Source organism: Rutilus rutilus, assembly GCF_951802725.1.
Source record: "Rutilus rutilus genome assembly, chromosome: 6".
In the NCBI taxonomy this organism is placed as follows: Eukaryota; Metazoa; Chordata; class Actinopteri; order Cypriniformes; family Leuciscidae; genus Rutilus; species Rutilus rutilus.
The window spans coordinates 2,913,649-2,931,148 of NC_140214.1; the positions used below are offsets into that span (position 1 = coordinate 2,913,649).

General features: G+C 37.7%; 2 protein-coding genes across 2 annotated transcripts in view; both read right to left on the reverse strand.

Annotated features, from left to right (window-relative positions):
• The window catches only part of LOC311292270 (lipoprotein lipase), a 632,457-nt gene that overhangs the window by 139,542 nt on the left and 475,415 nt on the right, over positions 1-17,500 (reverse strand). The gene's annotated exons all lie outside the window — the stretch shown is intronic.
• LOC311292272 (homer protein homolog 3) overlaps positions 1-17,500 on the reverse strand; it is a 40,681-nt gene that overhangs the window by 14,591 nt on the left and 8,590 nt on the right. Inside the window, exons 3-6 of the mRNA XM_084411904.1 lie at positions 17,142-17,298; positions 6,062-6,193; positions 5,747-5,854; positions 143-276 (exon numbers count right to left, since the gene is read on the reverse strand). Of these exons, the coding sequence (XP_084268030.1) occupies positions 143-276; positions 5,747-5,854; positions 6,062-6,193; positions 17,142-17,298 (531 nt within the window). The remainder of the gene's footprint in view (positions 1-142; positions 277-5,746; positions 5,855-6,061; positions 6,194-17,141; positions 17,299-17,500) is intronic.

Consider the following 17,500-nt stretch of genomic DNA (forward strand, 5'->3'; position numbering starts at 1 on the left):
CTAACTCACATGGTAAAGAGGCCTGTAATCATTGGATTTAGAGGCATTTTACAGGCTCTTTCAAAGGATAATTGGATGTTACACACATTCTTCTGGATTGTTTCTCCACAAACGTGGACATTAGCGCTGCATTAGCACTCACCCCTCTGAGAGCATCTTTTTAATGCGCTCCTTCTCTGAGGACAGAGTAATGTCAGCGCTCTGACTCCTGAAGAGCTTGTCGTCCGGTCCGTTCACACACATCACTGGAGGAGACTGCAGCTCATCAGACAGGTCCTAACACACACACACACACATAAGAAAACTATTATCACATGCATCCAGACACACACCGACAGCTCAGCGTCTGTCTGACTCACACTGTGTTTAAAGGATTTGCCTTGAAGCCTGTCAGACAACTGAGTTAAACATAATATTACATTAATAGAAAAACTAAAAATTGACTAAGCAGCTCAGATTATTATCATATATCGTTGCGTGTCTCTATGAATTACTATTGATACTGAACTTAGTCACATTAATCTATAGATGTTCATGTTTTTTTATCATGTTTTTTATCATGTTGGCATATTATGAACGAAATATGTCACAGGATACCAATATTGCTATATTATAATTGTAATAATACACTACTGTATGATAATAAGAAATTACAAGTCACAAAACTGAACAAGGCAACATAACTGAGTGATAATATCAGAATTTAGTCAATAATGTAATAAAATTATAAATGTATAAATCACTTATTGTGTGTGTGTGTATATACATATATATATATATATATATACACACACACACACACACACACACACACATATACATACATATATATATATAGAGAGAGAGTGACAATAAATAACTCTTATTACTTTTTACTTGTACATTATAAATAATAAAAAATCTATATATTCAATTCAACTTTATTTCCAGACTGAAGGTCCATTAGAGAGAAAACAAACATCAACCTACACCAAATTACATACAATACAAAACATTTAAAATAGACAATTATGCCAATACTTTCTCATAGATGACTGGTATCGCACCACACTTAGCTCAGGGTTTGACAACAGCATAATAATAGCATTCTGTGAATCATCCAGCCGACAAATACATTTATACATCAAATTTCTCAGTAAAGCCATTAAGGTTTTTACTCTTGACATACAAATTAGGTTACTTGCACTTCTCCACTTCTCCATTAATATAATCCTCATACAATCATTGTGGGCAAACTTAAGCTTACATATGCTTACTTTTTTTAAATTATATATATATATGGTACTTTTCAAGACTGTAACCCCATGTTTAGTTATAATATGGGCGAAATAATCTACCATTAAAGTCACCATGAAATCAAAACAGACAATTCTTATTTTTGATGGAATATTGCAGTATTTATTATAAATGATTTATCTGTGCACATCATTATATTTTTTGGTAACACTTAATTTTAAGTTGACGTAGTTATTACCACATTACTTACTATTATACCAGTAAATTAACCCTGAACCAAACCCTAACCGTAACTCTATAGTAAGTACATGTAGTTGTAAGTACAATATACCTACATCACTTTAAAATAGTCAAATCTATTTTTAACATTATTTGTTGTTAAATTCCTGTCTCGTAATCTTGAATCATAATAACCGCAGCATGTCTTCTCTTCTCTGATGGCAAGCAGTTCAGCAGAACAAACTTTTGTGAATGAAATGAAAAAAAATCAGCCAATTCATTAAAAAAAATGAGCAAATTCACTATAATGAGCAGAAGAATGACATTTAACTCATTCATGGTGAAAGTAAAAATGTAAAAATGAGCTGATTTCCGCAGTGCAGATGACGCTACAGGGTTCACCGTGGGAGTCATTGATTGTGGAGCTCATGGGACACGTGATGTGTGTGTTATAGTGTGATAAAGCACAAACCCCCTTTACGACATCAACAGCGTCTGCTAATATCCCTGAACCCCTGTGCAAAAACCTGCGAGCCAATGTCAAACTCACCTGAGAGAACTGACAGCGTCCGGATCCAAAGCATGAGAGAAAACGATAAAACATACAAGCATTTACATCATTCATCATGAGGAGGGAAGATTTATCACATTTCACACACTTCTGGTGTAAGAAACATTTAGTGGCATTCACATTCATTAAACACTAGATCAAAATACTGAACTGAAGTCAGTACTGGAGGCCACTGTAGCACTTGAAAATATATTATCCAATTTATTTCAAATAAATACATGTTTTCTTTTTTTATTATATCAATTTGTTTTAGCTGTCAAAAATTAAAGCATGCGTTTATGTGAAAAAAATCCTTTTAAATTAAATGTATATCGACCAGCTTCAGGGTTATTATAGTTAACTAAAACCATAAAAATATAAACCTCATAGTGAGATTATACAATATACAGTGCTATGCATAAGTTTAGACACCCATGCTAAAGTTGACAAAAAAGAGGAATAAAAAATCATCTTTTGGAAATTGAACTTAATGCCTTAATTTAAAAAATTAGGAAAAATCCAACCTTTAAGGACACCAATTTTCTTTGTGAATGAATAATGTATCGTAAATAAATAAATGTTCTTCCTTAAAATACAGGGTGCATAAGTCTGGACACCCCTATGTTAAATTCCCATAGAGGCAGGCAGATTTTTATTTTTAAAGGCCAGTTACTTCATGGATCCAGGATACTATGCATCCTGATAAAGTTCCCTTGGCCTTTGGAATTAAAATAGCCCCACATCATCACATAGCCTTCACCATACCTAGAGATTGGCATGGTTTTATTTCAGTTAGCCTAAAAGCTAGTTTGATTTGCATTGAGAGATGATCTTATGGAAAGTACCCCATGCCAATCTCTAGGTATGGTGAAGGCTATGTGATGATGTGGGGCTATTTTAATTCCAAAGGCCAAGGGAACTTTATCAGGATGCATAGTATCCTGGATCCATGAAGTAACTGGCCTTTAAAAATAAAAATCTGCCTGCCTCTATGGGAATTTAACATAGGAGTGTCCAAACTTATGCACCCTGTATTTTAAGGAAGAACATTTATTTATTTACGATACATTATTCATTCACAAAGAAAATTGGTGTCCTTAAAGGTTGGATTTTTCCTAATTTTTTAAATTAAGGCATTAAGTTCAATTTCCAAAAGATGATTTTTTATTCCTCTTTTTAGTCAACTTTAGCATGGGTGTCTAAACTTATGCATAGCACTGTGTATATATATATATATATATATATAAAAGAAACTTAGCTCAGTTGCCAATGCAACATTTCTGATTTTCATTTACTTTGAATGTACTAAAAATACTAAAATAACTAAAACTGAAATAAATATTAATAGACAGGTTTTTTTTTTAAATAACTAATAAAAATGACAAAACGTTCAAAATTAAAATGAAAACAGAAAATATAAAAATAAACTACCTAACTTGATAAAGTCAATATTTAAGTCAACTACATACACATATACACACATATATATATATATATATATATATATATATATATATATATATATATATATATATATATATATATATATATATACACACACACACACACGTATATGTATGTGTGTGTGTCTATTTTAATTTTAATTATAGTATATATATTAAAGATTCAATCTTTTAATTTAGTCATAGAATTCTTATTTCATTGCTAGTATTACAAAATTCAGATGTGAATCTGGATTGGTTCTAGATTGCAGATGTCACTCTGGTTTATAACCAAACTGTGTGTGAATGTAACCATGTTTAACACTATGAAACAGGACTGACAATCGCATTCTGCTCCTCTCAGATTCGACACGATGAGAACGGATGCTGACAAAAGCGAAACTGAAGCACATCGAGCAGAATTCAGTGTGAATGTCAGAACAAACGGGCGGTCGAGAGGTCTGCGTCACTTCAGCAGCCTGTTGACCTGAAAAGAAGAGCATCATTCGAGAAGACAGACGCTGGCAGAGAGTGAACAGGACAGCTCCGGATAATTTTATCACTGTCCTAGTTCTCCTCTCACTTCCCAGTGAGACGAATGACCCAGCTCATCCTGCGCTCTTTCTCTCTCTCTCTCTCTCTCGTGAGGTGGGTCTAGGATTACAGTAACTCTTCGTTTACCACAGACACAAACTATCTGTGAGAAACAAAGCAGAAACTGTGTGAAAATGAATCATGTTTGCCCGTGCAAAACTAGGGTGTTCTGTGCAGTTGCCAGGGCGTTACTATGCAGCTGCTGATGTGTTGTGAGTGGTTGTTAAGATGTTGCTATGTGGTTGCTGAGGAGTGGCTTCAATGCACTGCCAGGCTGTTAGAATGTTGGGTGGTTGCCAGGGCGTTGCTATGCAGCTGCTGATGTGTTGTAAATGGTTGTTAAGATGTTGATATGTGGTTGCTGAGGAGTGGCTTCAATGCACTGCCAGGCTGTTAGAATGTTGGGTGGTTGCCAGGGCGTTGCTATGCAGCTGCTGATGTGTTGTGAGTGGTTGTTAAGATGTTGCTATGTGATTTCTGAGGAGTGGCTTCAATGCACTGCCAGGCTGTTAGAATGTTGGGTGGTTGCCAGGACATTGCTATGCAGCTGCTGATGTGTTGAGTGGTTGTTAAGATGTTGCTATGTGGTTGCTGAGGAATGGCTTCAATGCACTGCCAGGCTGTTAGAATGTTGGGTGGTTTCTAGGGCGTTGCTATGCAGCTGCTGATGTGTTGTGAGTGGTTATTAAGATGTTGCTATGTGGTTGCTGAGGAATGGCTTCAATGCACTGCCAGGCTGTTAGAATGTTGGGTGGTTGCCAGGGCGTTGCTATGCAGTTGCTGAAGTGTTGTGAGTAGTTGTTAGGAATCAGAATGTTGCTATGTGGTTGCTAAGGGGTGGCTTCAATGCATTGACAGGTTGCTAAAATGTTGGGCATTTGCCAAGGCGTTGCTATGCAGCTGCTATAGTGTTGCAAGTGGTTCTTAGGTTGCTGCTATGTGGTTGCTAAGGAGCGGCTTCAATGCATTGCCTGTTTGCTAGAATGTTGGGTGGTTGCCAGGGCGTTGCTATGCAGCTGCTAAAGTGTTGCAAGTGGTTCTTAGGTTGCTGCTATGTGGTTGCTAAGGAGCGGCTTCAATGCATTGCCAGTTTGCTAGAATGTTGGGCGGTTGCCAGGGCGTTGCTATGCAGCTGCTATAGTGTTGCAAGTGGTTCTTAGGTTGCTGTTATGTGGTTGCTAAGGAGCGGCTTCAATGCATTGCCAGTTGGCTAGAATGTTGGGTGGTTGCCAGGGTGTTGCTATGCAGCTGCTAAAGTGTTGCAAGTGGTTCTTAGGTTGCTGTTATGTGGTTGCTAAGGAGCAGCTTCAATGCACTGCCAGGTTGCTAGAATGTTGGGTGGTTGCCAGGGTGTTGCTATGGAGCTGATAAAGTGTTGCAAGTGGTTCTTAGGTTGCTACTATGTGGTTGCTAAGGAGCGGCTTCAATGCATTGGCAGTTTGCTAGAATGTTGGGTGGTTGCCAGGGCGTTGCTATGCAGCTGCTAAAGTGTTGCAAGTGGTTCTTGGGTTGCTACTATGTGGTTGCTAAGGAGCGGCTTCAATGCATTGCCAGGTTGCTAGAATGTTGGGTGGTTGCCAGGGCGTTGCTATGCAGCTGCTAAAGCGCAGCAAGTAGAATTTTGAATTTATTACTTCAGTTTAAGTCAGTGTGCGTTTTTCACCTGCTTATGCACATATTGCACACAAAAGAGCTGATTTCACACCTGAGGAGCTGCGATACTGAGAGCGGCAGAGCTCAGCTCCATCTTGTCCTGTGATTTCTCTCTGGCCATGCGTGCAGCTTCCCTCACCTCCTTAAAACGCTCGGCAAACTGCAACAAAAAACCCACACAATGCAGTATTATAGAAGGGGTGATGCAAGTACTTGCAAACATGTCTGTGTAAAACTGCATTATGTTGTTTTTTAATCTCATCTCAAGTGTTTACATCCATGCACTTGCACAGAGCACGTTTCAGGTCTACCAGGGACAATGTATCATCTGTGAACAGGCCATTAAAGCAGACATTATTGTCCACACCTGGTGCAGCTGATTCTCCGTGGCGAATCCGAGGCCGTAGACCGTGTTGGCTCTGCTGTCGGCCCACTGACCGAACTTCTGAGACGTCTTAGTGAACGTCATGTTGGGGCTGATCATGCTGTTGATGATCGCCTGCCGAGAGAGAAGATGTCAATCACAAAAAAAAACACTATGTATCAGATAATTCTGAATAAGCACCCATTTAAAAGAATATTCTGGGTTCAAAACAAGTTAAAAATGTTTAAAAACATAAAATTCGGTAACTTTTACACAATACGTGCAAGAATGCCAAACATTTAGTAATAATACATTAAGAAAACTCCATAGAGGAAGGCAATATTTCTCATTTTCATTTAATTTAACTTTGTTAAAATACTAACTAAAACTAAAACTATATAGATATTTAAAAAAATCTAATAAAAATTAGAAAAGCACACAATAGAAAATGTCTGAAATGACACATTTTTAACCACAACATCTCACCCCAAAATAAACCAGCATTGAAAGTGCAATACTGTCAAAACGATTTATGCTTGTTTTTTACAAAATGTTGCTATTATTTTTTTTGTGGTAATCAGCAGTTTGGGACAGTATTTGAACAGTGAGTGTGTATAAACAAATGCAGGTGCATAAATATTAATAATTACAATCTAGCACAAGTGTTTCATGCAGCTTTGAATAGAGCTCGTAATCTTTCAGGTGCAGCCACACTTATGACCCTTGAGAGAATGTAAAACACGAATTCTAGAGTATTTCGAGAAGTTAAACACTTTAATGCCATGTTGAAGGTATTATGAGGATCTAAAATGCCCCATGTTTTTTTTTATAAAAATCTAAAGCTGTACAAACATGCACATTATCATAGTGTGCTTCAACCAACAGATTCACACAATGTGAATGATATAATGTGAGACACGTCCATGTCCATAACTGTAGACTTTAATTCACTTTAAAACACTTACAGGCTTCATGACCAAGCCAGCATGATGAAACAACAATGCAACTAGAGATGCTTTCAAATGAGGTTTACAAAAAAACTGGATAGTTATGTCTTTAAATCAAATTTGTAAAAAAAAAATACAGTAAAAACCAATGCAATCTTATTGCTAAATGACAACGATTTGACTAGATGTTTATCAAACGTTTGACAAGCACAATCACAGCGAACATTCAGATCTGCGTTCTGACCCAGAGAGTCCAGTCGTCATGTATAGATATGAAACGGTATTATTATATCTGTAAAAAAAAAAAAAATCATATTATCACAGAAGTACTGAGATACAAGTTTATAGTTTGGATAGGAACACCAATGTCTACGGTAGCGATCAAAATAGAGTAAAAATAAAGATCATTTCATTACATCGTTACACCAGTAGGTGGCGACAAGTGACTGTAAAACGTAAACTGTAAAAAAAACATTTGTCATTGAATCATTCATTCAAGAGATTCATTTAAAAACACTGATTCATCCAGTAATGAAACAAGTGACGTCTTTATGAGTGAGTCATTGAATCGTTCACTAAAACAGTTTTTATTATTTATTTTTTTTATAATTCCAATTAAATATATATATTTTTAAATAGACTGCAGAAATTCATATTTTGTCAGAATTCTAGTAAATTATGTAGGGATGCACGATATTTCGGCCACCATATCGGTATCGGCCGATATATGTTCATTTTTAATATTATCGTTATCGGCCTGATAAGAAAATTATACAAAATAATTATACACAGTTCACACACATATATTATGTAAACACAAACTTTTACTTTGGATTTATCGCTATTAATCGTTGCACAGCACTACTATATATATATACATATACATATATGTGTATGTATATGTGTATGTATATATATATATATATATATATATATATATATATATATATATATATACACACACACACACACACATATATATATACACATACATATACATATATAGCCTTAATATTATCCTATTAAATGTATCTTCTTAACTGAAATGGATCTTTCATCATATTGCTGTTTCATAGAAGAGTGTGTTCACCATGGTAAAGGTGTTTTAGTAGGTCATAATAACACACAGTCTCTCATGGCTTATTGTTTTTTTTTCTCTTGTTCTCTAATGACCCCTGTTCCTCCTGACAGCAGGAGTCATGTGACTGCAGGAGTCATGTGACCACAGATTACCATAATGGCTGAACTGGACTCGTGACAGTGAGGTCATCCTCAATCCAAATGTGGGTCAGTTTAGAGGTGTTGGATGAAGTCGAGACACTCCAGTAATCCACGCACAACTGAGATTTAGAGGCTTTGGTGAGCAAACAATCACGAGTTGAAAATGAATGCTGATATCACTGTAATAGAGAGATCAAACTGAGTGACGTTAAATACTAATGCAACAACCGAACAAGTTTCTAATCTTCAGTGCTCAGAAGCAAACTGTCCGGATCAAACTTGAACTGTGAAAACAAAAAGATTACTGGAGTCTGTTTTACAACAAAATACGATTTCAGTCGGTCTACTTAAAAAATTTCAGTTGAATTCAATTTGGAGTGTTTTTTTTTGGTCCCTAATATTCATCTAAACATTATAAAAAAGCAAATCAGTAAAGCGAAAGTGTGACGCAGTAAAGAAAGAAAATGTTGGCTTGAGAAAGCCTGATTTAAAGGTGTTGTATGTAATTTCTTTGACTGTACAAAAATTAAAGTCGCCCTGTGGTGAAAATCCAGCTTTTAATGTTGTTTATGTGTCTGTGGTGTTTTTAATATGCTTTAAGTCAAACCATGTGTAAACTCATAAGTCGACACCATTGCTGAGTATTTCCTCCTTAAAACTGCAGTGAACCAAAGACAGTCTCAAAAACACGCTTTGAAATCGCTGGTGTTTCTGACGTCACAAACTACCTTGTAACCAATCAGATCAACGCGTGATCGTCAACCAGTGGATCTCTGAGCTGAGTGAGTGAGTGGAGGCGGGGCTCATTTGCATATTCATAGAACCGCGCATACTAAATGAGGCAAGGCTGTCGTTTTGCTACACACTTGTATTCATTTAGCAGACGCTTTTATCCAAAGCGACTTACAAATGAGAACAGTTTAACTAACAATAGGACAACAATATGCAAGTGCTATGAGCCTTCCCAGTTTAATCTAACGCAATGCATGTACTTTGTTTTTTTTATAAATAGATATAGAATAGAAGAGTCTCAAAAGCATCAACTTTTTCTTCACAAAAAGAGTACATACTTTTAGGGCGTAGTATAAGCAGGCGAATTGAGACGCAGCATTAGAGACTATTGTGTCTGATCTCACACCGCTCAAGGTCGTCTGTGAACTGCCGTCTTTCGATCGGCGAGACAGCTCTGATCCGCTCCATCAACAAGTATCGATCGATTATCCCGAGCGGATGCGAGTCTTGTAGCTCTTGCACTGATGCATTACTCTGAGCTCTCCTTTAAGAGGCGTCTCGTTCCCTCTGATATCAGGTGTTGAGCTATTAACCTTCTCTGCTGCGTAAATCCTCTCGTGGGGAGTATTTCGTTCCGGCCCTAATCACATCGACTCAATAAACAGCATCAGAAAGGTTGATGTTTATTACGTTACACCACCACATTTTCGGATGGATTTCCTGGCATGTTGAATCAGTGCACTGATAACACATTTCTACAAAACCTACGGTACATTTACAAGGGTGCTGCTAGTATGCAGTATGTGCATTATAACAAGCAAAGTACGCACATCTTTCCACATGCACTGAAAAACCCCTTGTTGAAAATAAATGCATTGAATGTGCACTACTTCAAATCTTAAAAGCATATAAAAAATTTTTTTTAAAGTGCACATAATATACTACTAATGACATAAAAGGCTACTTAAGTGCACTTATAGAGCACACAACCTTGACTTAAGTACACTTAAAAAAAGTGCACTCTGTAATAATGTCAAATTAAATGTTTTACTTTGTTTTAATAATGTTCTGCCATGTTTTAAAGGGATACTCCACTTTTTTTGGAAATATGCTCATTTTACAACTCCCCCAGAGTTAAACAGTTGAGTTTTACTGTTTTCGAATCCATTCAGCCGAACTCCGGCCGGGTGTGGCGGTACCACTTTTACATCGTGTACTAAGAATGAAATGAAAAGTTGCGATTTTCTAGGCTGATATGGCTAGGAACTATACTCTCATTCCTGCGTAATAATCAAGAAACTTTGCTGCCGTACCATGAGTGCAGCAGGCGTAATGATATGACGCAGCGCCTGAAAATAGTCCCCAGCTCGGTAACTTCCAACGTGACCGGGACTAAGTTTGTCTAACCTTTTAGACCTATTTTCAGGCGCTGCGTCATATCATTACGCCTGCTGGACTCATGGTACGGCAGCAAAGTTTCTTGATTATTACGCAGGAATGAGAGTATAGTTCCTAGCCATATCAGCCTAGAAAATCGCAACTTTACATTTTCCGTCGGTCTTAAGGCCATTGCACACTGAGTCCGAAATTTTCGTATGCGTTTTTTCGTGTTCGTCAGCAGTAAAATTCGTCACGCACAGAAACCTTGCACACTGAGTCCGATGCGTATTTATTAAACCTTTGCGGAAAAAAACGCAAAAAATACTAAATGGATTCGTCAAGCAGTGAGGATGAATTTGTTGCCCTCTTTCTTCTTAAAAAGAGAAAAAGAAAGAGGAAATATTGGGTCCATCCAATCCTGAGATTGCGCCGAGAGGAAGGAGAGTTTCACCTCCTTATCAAGGAGTTGCGAAATTATCCCAAACGATTCAACATTTACCTCAGAATGTCAGTGGAACAGTTTGATGCTTTGCTAGCGATACTGGAGCCACATTTTTCCGTGAACCAATCGATCCTGAATAGAAACTGGCAGTATGTCTATGGACGGACACACACACACACACACGCGGCCGGCAGAAGCGCTGGGCAGACAGAACAGCTGGATACAGGTTATATTTTATTCAGTGTCTTTGTAATCCGCATTTTGTTTTTCATACAGTAAAGGCCATTGCACACTGAGTCCGAAATTCGCATCCGAAATTTTCGCACGTTAAAAAAAAAAACCGACCTCACGTTATGTCAATCATGCTTGCACACTGTCTACGAAACTTTCGTCCGTAAAAAAAAAATTCGGATTGGGTTCGATTTTCTGCGTTTTTCGCATCCACAGCCAGTGTTTTGTGAGGTTTTTTGAAAATTCAGAGCCACCGTACAAGCGAACGACAAAATCCAGAATGACGTCTGACAAGTTGATACACTTCGTCTCGCAGCACTACTGTATGAAAAACAAAATGCGGATTACAAAGACACTGAATAAAATATAACCTGTATACAGCTGTTCTGTCTGCCCAGCGCTTCTGCCGGCCGCGTGTGTGTGTGTGTCTGTCCGTCCATAGACATAGCCTACTGCCAGTTTCTGTTCAGGATCGATTGGTTCACGGAAATTGGTGGTCTTCTTTTTAATATGTGGCTCCAGTATCGCTAGCAAAGCATCAAACTGTTCCACTGACATTCTGAGGTAAATTTTGAATCGTTTGGGATAATTTCGCAACTCCTTGATAAGGAGGTGAAACTCTCCTTCCTCTCGGCGCAATCTCAGGATTGGATGGACCCAATATTTCCTCTTTCTTTTTCTCTTTTTAAGAAGAGGGCAACAAATTCATCCTCACTGCTTGACGAATCCATCTAGTATTTTTTGCGTTTTTTTCCGCAAAGGTTTAATAAATACGCATCGGACTCAGTGTGCAAGGTTTCTGTGCGTGACGAATTTTACTGCTGACGAACACGAAAAAACGCATACGAAAATTTCGGACTCAGTGTGCAATGGCCTTAAGTTACTTGTGCTGCGAGACGAAGTGTATCAACTTGTCAGACGTCATTCTGGATTTTGTCGTTCGCTTGTACGGTGGCTCTGAATTTTCAAAAAACCTCACAAAACACTGGCTGTGGATGCGAAAAACGCAGAAAATCGAACCCAATCCGAATTTTTTTTTTACGGACGAAAGTTTCGTAGACAGTGTGCAAGCATGATTGACATAACGTGAGGTCGAATTTTTTTTTTAACGTGCGAAAATTTCGGATGCGAATTTCGGACTCAGTGTGCAATGGCCTTCAGTGTGCAATGGCCTTTAGTATACGATGTAACTACAGAAGAGTCAAGTTTTAAATAGGAAAAATATCGAAACTCTTTGGTCATTTTTTTGAGAGAGATGCTAATGGTCCTGTCCGATTCAATGATCTATGCTAAGCTATGCTAAAAGTGGTACCGCCAGACCCGGAGTTCGGCTGAATGGATTCGAAACCGGTAAAACTCGACTGTTTAACTCTGGGGGAGTTGTGGGGGAGTTGCGCCTATTTCCAAAAAAAGTGGAGTATCCCTTTAAAGTCCCCATGAAATCAAAATCAAAGTTTTTTAGTATGAATATGTTAGCATTACTGTTATCTATAAGCGAGTGTGCTTCAAAACAATTACAAAATTCGCATTTAGAAGATGTAAGCATTCAAAACTTAAGGCCATTGCACACCGAGTCCGAAATTCGCATCCGAAATTTTCGCACGTTAAAAAAAAAATTCGACCTCACGTTATGTCAATCACGCTTGCACACTGTCTACGAAACTTTCGTCCGTAATAAAAAAGTTCGGATCGGGTTCGATTTTCGGCGGTTTTCGCATCCACAGCCAGTATTTTGAGAGGTTTTTTGACAGAGCCACCGTACAAGCGAACGACAAAATCCAGCTGTTCGGTTCTGCCCGCCCAGCGCTTCCGCCGGCCGTGTGTGTGTGTCCACCATAGACTGTAAAAAAAATACCATACCAAATACCAAAAACTCCATACCTATATTGCCAGTCTCTGTTCAGGATCGATTGGTTCACGGAAATCAGGGCCGTATTAAGACAGTGTGGTGCCCCAGGGCAAAGAGCAAAGCAAAGATCCTTTCAATTTTATAAACTTTTATAAACCCAGCCAATATAATCACAATGAACACATCCAAAATAAAATCTTTAACACATATATAACAACTGCAAAACCACTCAACTGACATCTGTCCATTTTGGATTTAGATTCATTTTCTGTAGCCGTTAAAAAAAAAATGACACATTTGCGCGTAGGCTACTTGTTGTGGACCAACTCAACTCTGACAGATTGGGGAGGGAGGGGGGGAGTGATAGTGGTCATGTAATCTTTATTTATTTATAATTTATTATTATTATTGTTAAATTAGTGTTCATAAACGAGTTATGTATGGTCTTTCAAGAATTTCAAGTTAATAATATAACAATTTACAAAAAATATTTTTAAAGCTTGTGTCATGTGGTGCCCCCCTAGTGGTTGTGAATGGTTGGTGCCCCTGGGCACTGGCCCAAGTGCCCTTATGGATAATCCGGCTCTGACGGAAATTGGTGGTGGTCTTTTTAATATGTGGCTCCAGTTTCGCTAGCAAAGCATCAAACTGTTCCACTGACATTCTGAGGTAAATTTTGAATCGCTCTGGATAATTTCGCAACTCCTTGATAAGGAGGTGAAACTCTCCTTCCTCTCGGCGCAATCTCAGGATTGGATGGACCCAATATTTCCTCTTTCTTTTTCTCTTTTTAAGAAGAAAGAGGGCAACAAAATCATCCCCACTGCTTGACGAATCCATTTAGTTTTTTTTTTGCGTTTTTTTCCGCAAAGGTTTAATAAATTCGCATCGGACTCAGTGTGCAAGGTTTCTGTGCGTGACGAATTTTAAGGCTGACGAACACGAAAAAACGCATACGAAAATTTCGGACTCAGTGTGCAATGGCCTTTAGTCTCTCACTTCCGTCAATATGAATCAATGATTGTGATGACATCACTCGGCACTTCAGCTTCTCATCAGATTTTATGTCCAATCAAAAGCTCTCTAGAATCTGAAGCTCCGCCCCCTGCATTATAAATAGACGCTGTTGCTGCGGTTGAAATCGGTCAGTTTCACACATTTACTGTTTTCTACATGGTGAAAGTGCACTATATAGGGGATAGGGAACGATTGACAGTGTAAATATGCTTTCCATTGGAGTGAATGAAGTCTGGTTTCACGTTAGTGTCTCGTGAACCGCCGTGGTTTCGGTCCAGAGACACGACACACAGAGCGGATCATGTGATCGAGTCGCCGCAGACCAGAAAACGTATCAGACCCATTTGAATTCTGCACATAATTCTGTATTTTACAGTGATATGGAGGAGATTAGGAGGAAACTGCGGCTTTACTGAACTCAACAGCTCTGGCCGAGCTGTGATGTAAACAAAACGCTATTGGCTATTTTTAAAAAGGGGAGGAGCTGTCCGATATGCCCCGCCCCTTCTTCCCGTTTCAGTGGAAATTACATCAACACATTAAATAATGCTGCACGTTTCACGGCACTTCAGTGAGCCTTTATAGAAGTAAACTTATAATGATGTGTTAACTAACATACTAAAGCACATGTAGTCCTTGATTATAACAATAACTGTTATTTGTAATTACACGTTAATGTATTTTAAAATCAACTTTATTACAAATGTGTAATTATTTAAATACATGACACACGTTTCAATAGAAATGACACTGAAACATATTTCTGCTTGTCAGTACAAAGACAATAGAAGTAATTATGAAGTTACATATAAAGATTACTTTTACTGAAGTGGGTAAAAAAAAAACACTTAAGTTCAACTAATATAGATTTAAACTATAATACATTTTAATTTAATTTAATTGTAAATAACTTGCAATTAAGTACACAGAAAACATTGCATTCAATTTGCACTAAAGAATATAATTTTTGCAATGAATGCTCTTTTTAAAAGCATGTGAAAGTGTACTTCTTTATCACAAGGGCCATGATGAAAATGTGCATAGGCTTATATATAAATCCAGAGAATACCAATGCAAAACCATTTCCCACAGTGCAATGCAGTCAATATGAGCTTCCATTTTCACCGTGATGAATAAAAATTAGTGACATCAACAACAATCTTCGTCTTGACTGTCAAAAGGTCTAAATGTCAAAAGAGGTTTAAAGGACAAATTAATATTCAGTAATATTATCGATTTAACCACACTGACACTATCAGATGAGAACAAAATTGGAAATGACTTGCACTGAATAATGACACTATTGTCTTCTGTAGAGCTGAACCGAATCAACATTGAGCTGAGCTAAATTGAGCTAGAAATGACAAAGTCATGGGTTTGATTCCCAGGGAATGCATGACCTGATCAAATGCTCACCGAATGCAATGGATAAATGGATAAATGCATAAATGTAAAAATGTAACAATGCATATATTTATAGTACGCCTCTGTGAATATAGCATGACTTCACATGTTGCATGTTACATTCAGTGAGTGAAGTGCAGTTTTCAACTTATGCAGCTTAAGCCAATTTTGTGCAAAAAATGTTAGAAATCACAGTTCTTGCTTCCAGTTGATCTGTGGCCGTGCAAAGGGAAGATGGAGTATCTCACACTGTGTGCTCAGCTGTATACTGAACATTTGGGCAATTGTCACAGGCCATCCAGGCATATTCAATAAACAGAGAATAGCTGTGCACAGTGCAGTATGCATACTGTATGAGTAATATGGCAATAATGTCCTAATGCAAACATACCACTAATCTGCAAATGTGCTTGATTTCCAGGAGACATTCTTATGTATATATATATATATATATATATATATATATATATATATATATATATATATATATATATATATATATATATACATACACACACACACACACACACACACACAGTATAGTCTATTATACTACATTTTTTAGAGAGTGCTGCACGGATGATGAGTTTTTAAAGGCCAAACCCCGGAAACAAGTTTGCATTTTAGCACTTTCGGTTCTGTCGTCCTGAAGTCTATGGGTTTATTAATAGGTCAAGTCCCCCTGAGGTGAAAATCCAGCTTTTAATGTTGTTTATGTGTCTATGTGGTGTTTTTAATAAGCTTTAAGACAAACCATGTGTAAATAAATAAGTCGACACCATTGCTGAGTATTTCCTCCTTAAAACTGCAGTGAACCAAAGACAGTCTCAAAAACACGCTTTGAAATCGCTGGTGTTTCTGACGTCACAAACTACCTTGTAACCAATCAGATCAACGTGTGATTGTCAACCAGTGGATCTCTGAGCTGAGTGAGTGAGTGGAGGCGGGGCGAATTTGCATATTCATAGAACCGTGCATACTAAACGAGGCAAGGGTGTCGAGTTACATTCAAGATATTTTAATGCATGACATTTTTTTCAAGAAAAAACGTTTAGATGTTTAAATTTTGGTGATCAAATATGAGTTTTAAGGGATACAATTATTGACTACAGGGGGACTTTAAATGCTTAAAAAAAGGTCTAGCTCAAACTGTTTACGTTTTTCTTTTCTATTACACATCATACATCAGTAACACCCCCCCTTATGATTTCTTTCTAAAGCTTTTACTTGTTTTGAAAAAAAAAGAAAAAAAGGTAGCTAACAGGTGTCTAAATGAAGAGGTTTAAACGGGTAGACTAATTAACTACTTGCTTTCACATCCTCATTGTGGTTATAATCAAACTATTCTAACTCAAACTTTCAGGAAACGTTTTTAAAGACCGAAAGGGTTGATCTTTTTTCCATTCCCAAGTGATATATGGGCGAGACGTCGTCCAACTCATCAGGAGTGGATTAGGAGACGCCCAGTTTAGCTTGAGTCGGGTGTGTGTTCAGTGATTGTAGTAAAAAAACGTATTATATTTATATAGTCAACATTTGAAGTGGATCAAAAAAGTTCATCAAAGCTGTCCTAACACAAGAACGGACCATTGTTCAAAATTCATGTATAACTTTGATCCACTTCAAATGTTGATTACTGTATATATATATATATATATATATATATATATATATATATATATATATATATATATATATATAAACCGTGATGAAAAGCCCAGTTTAGCTTGAGTCTGGTGTGTGTTGGGGAATATCTGCCACAAAACCTGCGTTCATCACAGAACTTATAACAGCAAAACTCACCACAGACTCCATCAGCCTACAGACCAAACCGGTTGTGAAGTAGAGAAAGCGTCTCACCTTGGTCCCCCCCACGCTGATGATGCGGTACGCGTGTCTGTTAGCGTCATAGAAGAAGGAGACGGTGACCGCATGTTTGCTGGCCGGGATCCAGTTGCGTTTGGTGCCGGGATCGATCTGGAACACATGAGCTCGTGTGCTGTAGATCGGCTGTTCCCTACAACACACACACAGTACAATGAGTGTGTGTGTGTGTGTGTGTGTGTGTGTGTGTGTGTGTGTGTGTGTTCAAACAACAACAGAGCAATACGGCTGAAAACATATAGCCTTCCACACACACACAATATATATACTAATAAATATTATTATTATTACACATGAAACAATTTAATAATATATAATATTGATCATATATTCTT